Here is a 9,715-nt window from a genome sequence, read left to right as displayed (position 1 = left end):
TTGAGACATTTTTGGCTTTGACTAGTTTGTAGAAAAAACACTTAAGTTTAGGTTTGTGGGAAGTTCTATTTAAGAACACAGGTGTAAGAAATAAACATTCAGAATAAAGTTGGCACGATACGTTTGGCGGACAATTTATAATGGTAATAAAAGGCAGTAAGGAAAATGAAAATTTCGCCTAAAAGAGCGTACAAATGAAATAGAATGAATTTTGGCGTTTTGAAGCCATAATAGGGAATGTTTATAGATTTTCCTTATCGGAGTAAATGCATGGAGTAGTTTGGCATGTATGGTACATCGGGAGAAGGAAGTTGCTTCTGCGGGCTATTGAAGGGCGACGATCCCGCCATACTTCCACAATCGCTTGGGGTCGGCGGCATATAAAAGTTGGGCTGTGCAATTGGGTACATGGGGCTGGGGCACGTCGGGGAATTCCCAGAAAATGGAGGTGAAATGGGGGCCTGAAATTGGACTTGTCCATTGCTGGGTAACGTCATTGGAGACGAGATGTTTCTTCTAGCCAACAACGAGTTCGAAATCGACGGCAAAACTGCTTGAACATTGTTGTTGTTGTTGTTGCTGTTGTTGTTGTTATTATTGTTGTTTGGTATCTGTTGATTTTGAAAAAAAATCTCGTTTCCTTGGTTAGCTTGGTTTGTGACCACTTGCTCCAGAACAAAGTCAGATTGTGACGACATAAAAGGAGCTTGGATGCTTTCTAGGTCGTCGGGGATTTCCAGTGACGTCACAGTAGGCTGCATGACGTCACGATTTGGTCGGAATTGTTGCTGGTTTGGGTATTGCTGGTAGTATTGTCCAGGCTGCTGGTATGACGTAGCTGTGACGTCATTAGAGGGGGCGAAGTCTTGAAATGCCGTGGGCGCGGTTGGGAAGTTTTCGGTGCCTACTTGAGATGACGTCAGAACTGATGACATCATTTCTTGAGCGGCGGATTTTGCATCTGTTAAAAAATTAAAATGTTAAAAATATGTTTCAGAATTTTTAAAAAGTGTTTATAATACGAAAAAGCTAACCGCCCCCCCCCCAAAAAAAAAACAATTTTGGTAGATCAACTTTAACGTATTGGTTAGCAAACTTACCAAAACTATTTCCCGCTGTTCCATTTTTTAACATTTCACTCAAACACCAAATATAATTGTATGCGAATCGCAAGGTTTCGATTTTTGTTAATTTGGTCTCGTCGGGGTAGGTCGGCAAAACATGTCTGTAAGAAAAGAAATCATTTAGTTTTGATTTAAACTTTTGAAATTATTTCTTTTATCATTTTGGCAATAATTTGAAAACGCTTTTTGCTACTTTTCTGTAGAATTTTTTTAATGATAAAATTTTAATTAAAAATGTTCAAAAAATTCGCATCTTACCTTAATTCTTCTAGTGCGTCATTAAGACCATGCATTCGGTTTCGTTCTCTGTCATTAGCTTTTGATCGTCGAATCTTTTTTAACTTGTTAATTGTCACTGGACTTCTTTCGCGTCTGCGCTTCTTTTTTGGCTTTTCTGTTTTGTCGTTATTGATGTTGTTGTTGTTACTGTTGACTGTGTCTTTTTGGAAGAGATCCTGTAAAATCATACCGTTAAAATATTGTAAAAACTAAACTATCGTGAAAAAATCTTTAAAAAATATAAAAAAATGTATGAATTTTAATATAACTTCAGTCATGCCAAAATGAGACACCAAACAGTTAAAAAATAACTTAATATTTAACTGGTTTATTTCTTACCATTACGTCTTGTGAGGCCTTTCCTAAATCAGTATATTGTGCATTCCCAGCTGCGACGTTATAAGCGACCGTCCCCTGCTTCGAATGCATGGCGGGCCCGCTGTCGTTTTTTTGTGCGCCCGATGTCCCAATGCTTGTCGGAACAACAGAAGAAAATATGGCGTAACCTTGTTCCGACTTATTTGAAGAAAAATCCAACATTTTGTAGCAAGAGCAAAATTTTTATAATATCAAGATTGAAATCTGAAATGAAATAAGATATTTGTTAAGTTTCTGAAGAAAAAGAAATTTTAGCAATAAAATATGGTATTCTGCTCTCCGTGCTTTCCTAAAATAGTTTTGAATAACTTTAAACTTTAGCTAGAGTTTGACATATACAAAATATATGTCACAATGCCTTTTGCAAAAAGCCCTGGCCTGGCCGGTTTTGTTAATACGAAATATTTGCCAGAAATGCTGCGAATGCATTCTGCAAATATGAGCCACTAGGCTCTGTAGAACCAAAACAGATTATAGTGAAAGTAGAAATTACGATCTGCTTATATAGCTCCGAGAGAAAGTAGAGAAAAAGGCGCGTCGGGATGAAACAGAGAGATCAGCCGAAGCACTGTGACGTCACAAATCGGAGAAAAAAGCAAATCTTCCAGCAAATGCGGGCGGCGACTTAGACGTTAGCAAACAAATGGATAGCGATGAAACAATAGCGTTTTCCGAGTGGAAACGAATCTCAAAAACCGAACAGACGACCGGGCCAATACCTGACCTTGACTCTGGGACGTAACAAAGCATGACCGCGGTTGGACACCGTTTTTCTGAGTGGGAAAGTTACCTTGTCTGGCGATAGTATACGGGGACATATGCATGGGAACCTGGGAATTTTGCTGCGGCACCAGACATTACTATGTCTGTATTATATTCACCGCTTCTTCTGTGGGAAAGTGCACTTGGTTCTCTTATACGCCGAACCTCATGCGCGCTGCCGAGAGACACAAAATATTGCTCAGAATTTAAATGCGACTACATGCCAACTTACGTCGTCTTTAAATACAGTATAGGTTGGGTAAGATGGTCCAGGACTTTATTCTACTTTACCGTTCCATTTGGTAGTAAACAAAATTATGGCAATTAAACTAAGCCGTAACTGTCCAATTACATTTATTGTCTTACGCTGTATTCCACTTTGCGTTTTGACAATTTTATTTTACGTTTCAATTTTAATCAATATAGAATAAATGTATACCGGCACATTACTGTCTTATTTTATTTCTATTTTCCAACCCGATTTTATAAAGAAATTATTTATATTTTTCAAAAGTCATACTCCTAATCGATAAAGAATGTTCCAGTATATATTTCAATTATTTTCATTTATAAACCGAACCATTACTTTGTTTCGTCAATTATAAGCTCCAAATTACTATTGACAAACTTGTCGCTTTTTAATCAGAATTTATAGCATCGTGGGGTAAGATGGATACAGCACAAAAATCCCATAATTCCAGGTCGTTTTGTAACAACCAACAACGCTTGTTTAGAGTCGCGAGGATACAGTTATAATTTTGTGAATATTCTTTGTTTACTACTAAATGAGACGACAAATAGAATAAAAACATGGACCACTTTACCCCAACCTACTATACACGAATTTGGACGCATGTCATATTTCATGATAAAAATTACCCAAAATTTGTCCATTTTCGACTTCGTAATTTATTTTTGTGATTTTTCTCAAATTTTCCTAAATCACGGGGCTCAGGAAAGCGCCATTCCTCGTGAATAATTCATATTATTTATAAATAATTGATCCCGACTGCATGCGTGGCAATCTGTCGTCTTTATGCCCGGACCGTACAGACATAAAAACACCATTTTTGCAAATACGAATGAATGTAATTTATTTATCCGCGCATTGCGGAGTAATGGCAGCATAGATATCTAAACATATGTTTAGATATCTATGATGGCAGTTGTTATAACACGGGTGTTCTGTTTCATACACCTCGTGCCCGCTTACGAGCTACTACGTATGTTACTTTGTGGGTGATTAACACTTTGGAATTCTTAATTTTCTGAAATGTGTTGGCCAACATTTATTTTAGACAACCCATAATTAATGAACCACTGGGTTGGAGCAATTAACATTATTCGTGGTTTCTAATTAGTCAATGTAACGTTTTAATAAGCAGAGATTGGTTGAAATATTATACTTCCGGAAATCTGACCAATTAGCGCGACGCAATACACCCGATATGTACTTTGTGGACGCTGCTTATTCGTTTAAAGTTGCATTTTGTGCCATATGGCGTGACGTCACAGCGTAAAATCAGGTCTCGTAATGCGGGTAGGGAAATACGGGACAAACAGTGTACCAGATTTTAAATTACGCAACAAAATTAACCAAAACGGTGTAAAATAAATAAAATAAACCAGACTGGAGTATAGAATAAACACCAAACACTGTACCGATTAAACAACGAACAGTAAACAGCTTTTAAACGCCGCAGCTTTGATGTCATTTACCAGTCAAAGCTTTCAGAAGGGCCGTTTTTTAAAGCGAATTTGCTTTAGCAAGTACAAATGTAACGACAAAGTAAAACAAATAATATATGTTTGATCGGCGTGTAATTCAGCTCGGTTTAAGGTGATTAAAATTTATTTAAATAACTTAACAATTGTATTCAGTTGGTAAACAATGTTCGTGACGCGTGTACTGATAACTCGATTCCGTTTATTCGGAGATAAAAATCATCATGACGTCACAATCTATTTCATTATTTCGTCACAATCTACGATAGCAAAACGTTTCCCGATTCGTTTGCTCTTTCCCACGTACGTAACAATCAAAAGCGAAAACGTCATAATTCCGCCTTTGATTTCGTCACTTATTACTTCCGAGTTTCCCCTTTGATGACGTCATTGATCTGGTGCGGTATTGTGACGTCACAAAGTGGCGATTACGTCGGTGTAGTAATGGACTACTTAGTCCGCATTATGATAAAACAATCAAAACTATCCAACGATTATGACGTAATGAGATACTTCCTAACTTCGCAGAACACACTGCGGTTTTATTGTGACGTAACAATGCGATCGGAAAACGGTAATATAGTCGGGTTAATTACACTGTTCCATTAAAAATTTACGGAAATTGGTAAAACTTGATATTTTAATGAACGCGTGCATATTGCATGTATGCGGAAACAGACAATATGTTATTTTGAACTGAAAAGTTTTACTTTTTATTTTTTAGTATAACCAAACTCGTAAAATATTAAAACCAATGTAATATTTGGGTTTGTTGATAAATTTGTAATAAATTATTATTGAAATATACGAGATAAAACAATTTAATATTCGTTCTGTATTCTATGAGACAAATAATATTTATATTATGTTAAATATATTTGGTATTTAAGACTCACATGGCTAATGGAAGGCTGAAGCGTTTGTATTAGTTGCTCCTTATCGCCACCTCGCGGCCACAAAGTTAAAGTTCTGAGATTCATTAATAAATCTGAAAAAATAACAAAACAAATTAGTATTTTTTTTAAATTGTATCTAGTTTGAAGATAATAACAATGTAAAAACACTAAATTAAGCAAAGAAATATGTCGTTGTCTGCATTTTAATGCCATGTCACGCAGTCGCTATAAAATTTCGCGGAATTTTATTTTTCGAATTATAGTTTTTTCATTCTGTACTGTAACAGTAGCATAATCTGAGTTATGGTAAACGCACACTGTATCGTGTGCGCATAAGTTTGTAGCGCCGTATTGCACCTGGTTTATCATACACCTGTTTCTAAAAAGGACGTTATCTAACACCTCTTCCCTACCTGTCAATCAAACTGTCACGTGCCATGACGTAGCATTGATCCACTTTAAGGTGACGCACGATCACCGCAATACCACCTGCGTGGCTACAAAGAGTTAGTCCCGACACCGAAAAGTGAATTCGCCAAAAAATGCGTGTCCGATTCGGCAATTACAAAAATAGCTCAGACTGGTATGGACTGGTACTGACGTGTTTACAAAACAAGAAAACGTAGTAAAGTTTGAGTTGAGAGCTCGAAACGTACGGTATATCGGAATTTTTGAATTTGGTGGAATTTTAACTCTATCTTATGATAAACAAATTATAAAATAACTGTTTCAATGGGATATATACTAGTAGACGTTCGGGCACCGAGCAATATGTACGTTAGGGCAAGATGGTACAAGTTTTCATTTTGTTTTATCGTCCCATTTGGTAGTAAACGAAGAATATTTGCAGAATTATATGACCACATCCTCACGATTCTTAAATAGCGTTGTTAATTGTTAAAATACGATTTGGAGGTATGAGATAATATGTGCTAACGGTTTCCCATTTTACCCCACCGTACTTTATGTTAGCTTTTGTGGCGATTTGGAAATTACAAAAGATACAAAAAGCTTACATGAGATAATCTCCAAAAGACTTCTTTAGGAAAACATATATCATTGGGCCAGTGGTCATTTAGGCTGACTTATTGTACTGGTGCCAAAATGGCTGTGAAAAAGACGGCTCGATTTCCGAAATATAGAATCATATCATTGTTCTTAAGTCGCAAGGCTGGTAAGCCATATTTGTACATTAAACAATAGATATTAACGGTAATGCACTTGTTAATTCGGAAATACAAAACAGTAATCCGCAAACGAGACCCGTTTGACCGTTACGGCGCCGAATTTACTAAAATACGCTCGTAATCTTGGATTTAACTCATTTCCGATGTTGTACCGATCGTGCTGCATAGGCGCGGTGATTAAATTTTACTAATTGTTGCGTTTGTGGTAATCGTTCGGCGCCAAAACATGTGTAACATGCTAATCTTGCGGATATATTCATTCATGCGAGAATCGAAATTGCCTCGAACCGAATTGCAATCAGATATAAATTCATTTTCCAAATGGGTTGCACTATATATACTACAAGTGTTGTTGTAATCTGTTGTGTATCCGAAAGCATTTTGATATAGCCTTTTGCACGCTGATATAAACGTTCTGTTCAATTAATTGTAAAAAAACGTTCATCAAAATAATGTCTAAGCTATGGCGCACGCACACATTCTGTATAGTTAGAAAACTCGTAATGAAACACGACAAAATCAAAACACAAACACGTTTTACGCGGATGTCTTTTTACAAATAACCACTAGATATAAGCGCCACTTCGGAACATACATTCGTGGCGGCCGCATGGCCTAATGGATAAGGCGTCTGACTTCGAATCAGAAGATTGAGGGTTCGAGTCCCCCTGTGGTCACACTTTTTCGTCTCGCTTTGAGAATTTATTCTTAATGAATTTAGTTTGTTTTACAACATATACCAAAAACAATAACTGTACCACTACTATTTTTTTAATGATTTTAGGTGTGTACAAAGTTACAAAATAAAAATACTTAAAACCAAATTTGCTTCTCTATTGGAATAAAACATTGTATATAGTATGCACACATTATTAAACCAGATCGAACTGTTTGAACAAATAGACCCGTTTTGCTAAAGCCGAATAAAAGTTTTTTAACGAAATCTGGATTCGGATTCATATCGATTAAATTATGTTTCGTAATATGTTCAAAACATATTACCTTAAATATAGTGTTTTAGAAACTATACCTTATGGACAGCGAGTAGTGTATCTTTTTAGATACTGTTTAGATAACGTAACTAACTGAAACAGAATTTCCCAAACAGTTAATAAAGTTATTTTATAAAATCACTTTATAATATTTTAAAATGATTTTGCTATTATTTTAGCTCAGCGGTCGCTGTTTTTAGCCCTAAATTACGGTTTAGTTATAAAAATATCACTCTTTAGTATGCAAGACGTTTGTTATACAAACTCAATAGCTGTAATAATGCAAATTCTTAACCAGTAAAGCTTTTTTGAGTTTAAAACAAAATTTAACAAAAAGTGTGACCACAGGGGGACTCGAACCCTCAATCTTCTGATTCGAAGTCAGACGCCATATCCATTAGGCCATGCGGCCGCCACGTTTCAATCTCGTCCGCGTTTTGAATACAATTTGTCTGGATCTGATTTTGAATTCTCAATCCGCGATTTGTGATACAAATGAATGAATGTTACTATTTATCATCGCGTGGCGGGCCAACAACAGTCGTTACACAGGTTTTTGCTTCTTATACACCAGGGAATTAATAAACGAACGTAACCTATTTATGCCCGAGTGGCAACGACAGTAGTTGTAAAACGGGGTTTTGTTTCATATACACGAGAGCGTATTCATAAAATATATTTATTCTCGCGTAGCGGGGAAACGTTAGTCGTTTTTATCCATAACGTGTTTTAACGACTATCGTTTTGCTGCGAATTCCCTTCATTTCGCCGTTTTAATTATTCGGGTCCTTTGTTACTGTATTTAAAAAGTAAATTTATGTCACGATAAAGCAAACACCTTACCGGTATCTTTACGAATATTGTCCCTTAATTTCCATGTCTTTTCCATAGCTTTTTGCACGCTGGTATTGTAGCTACGACATGTTGGACGTTTAACTGAAAATAACACGATTTGAATGTATGAATGAATGTAACTTACTTTATCCTCGCGTGGCCGGAAAACGACAGTCGTTATCCCACGGGTTTAACACCTGTGCCAGCTTACGAGTTACCATGTATGTTGATTTGTAGGTGATTATTTTTTTTGGATTTTTTCATTTTTTTATGTATGGCTGATAATTTGAACAACCCATTAGTGGCCACTGGGTTGGAGCAATTGCCGTTAAGTGTCTTGCCCAAGGACACATACGCCCACAATGGTAGCAGCGACGAGCCTTGAACCCACTACTTGATATTGTTAAATAAATCAATTAGGATATAGGTACATGAAGCAGCTTGGGTGTTGGGGTATAATGGGACAAATCTGCCCAAATCCCAAGTCTTTGACAAGAACCTCACCCATATAGAATAGAAGTAGGCTACATCGCAGATATAAGTATTTAGGTTAAAACATAAAGGCAATTCATGTTAAAATATAAAATTTCCTCCAAAACGTATACGATGTTTTCTTTTTAGATTCGACATTCAGTCAGCATTTGAGATTTTTTTAAACAATGCGCAATTTCTAATTGAAATCTTAAAATATATCTTTCACTGTTTGTAGGCTACCAAGATATGTGTTAAATATTAAAACGTGTATACCCGAGCGAGTGATTCTAATAGAAATATTAATCAGTTACAGTAATTTAAAAGCAAGCCGACCGTATATCTATTTCCCCCAGCATAAAGCAGTCTGGCAGTAAACGATCAATAATACTAGGATATTTATAAAAAATAACAAAAACGTGTAAAATCATTTCAGCATAGCTTTGTTTTAGCAGAAACAGTTACTGGATACAAAAAAAGTAAAAGCAAACCTCTATTGTTTTGTATTTCCTCCAGCCAAATCTTCATACTTGAAGAGAGCTGGGTTTCAACTGCTAGGTGGCGCTACAATCAGACATTTTAATTTTACGACCTGGCCCACACGTTATGGTACACGTGTACTTACATGGTTTCTGTTGAAAAATAAACAAAATATAAACTACCAGCTGTATTTGCTCATGTAACCTGTCAAATACGTGTTTGAAAACAGTATTCCAACTTGTTCCATTGCCAATGACAACTGGTATATTGGGTATTGGACCATTGGAGCCTGGAAACCGAGGCATAAAAGAAATATGCTTTATTTTCTAATGGCAAACATAAAAGCAGGTGCTAAATGTAACACTGTCGCTGAATTAGGCTACAATAATAGCTCTGTTATCTATATACCCTTGATAAAGCAGAAGTAAAGGCAAATTTCAGACTCAAAACAGCAATTAATCAATCCTTATCCTTACTAACACGGTCATTACACACAATTATACATGGTTTAAATTAAGCGCAAACATCCTAAGAAGCTAAACTGTAACAGCCTAACAGCAGACCAGTAGAACTGTTTTCGTCCCGTT

General features: G+C 36.2%; 1 protein-coding gene and 2 non-coding genes across 3 annotated transcripts; 1 reads left to right on the top strand and 2 right to left on the bottom strand.

The window, feature by feature from the left end:
* Window positions 1-46: 46 nt before the first annotated feature.
* Window positions 47-9,278, bottom strand: LOC149734964 (uncharacterized). The gene is made up of 7 exons (XM_089880281.1): window positions 9,140-9,278; window positions 8,187-8,279; window positions 5,165-5,256; window positions 1,743-1,985; window positions 1,383-1,579; window positions 1,101-1,225; window positions 47-961 (listed from the first exon to the last, which is right to left on the bottom strand). The coding sequence occupies exons 4-7, from the start codon at window positions 1,941-1,943 to the stop codon at window positions 255-257; spliced, it is 1,230 nt and encodes a 409-aa protein (XP_089736407.1). The 5' UTR covers window positions 1,944-1,985; window positions 5,165-5,256; window positions 8,187-8,279; window positions 9,140-9,278; the 3' UTR covers window positions 47-254.
* On the top strand, window positions 6,956-7,028 carry Trnar-ucg (transfer RNA arginine (anticodon UCG)). Its single transcript has one exon. It is a non-coding gene; the product is annotated as a tRNA-Arg (tRNA).
* On the bottom strand, window positions 7,683-7,755 carry Trnar-ucg (transfer RNA arginine (anticodon UCG)). Its single transcript has one exon. It is a non-coding gene; the product is annotated as a tRNA-Arg (tRNA).
* Window positions 9,279-9,715: the final 437 nt, after the last annotated feature.

This window comes from Ciona robusta, chromosome 6 (genome assembly GCF_009617815.1).
Source record: "Ciona robusta chromosome 6, ASM961781v2".
Lineage (NCBI taxonomy): Eukaryota > Metazoa > Chordata > Ascidiacea > Phlebobranchia > Cionidae > Ciona > Ciona robusta.
This window is presented reverse-complemented; position numbering and strand designations above follow the sequence as displayed.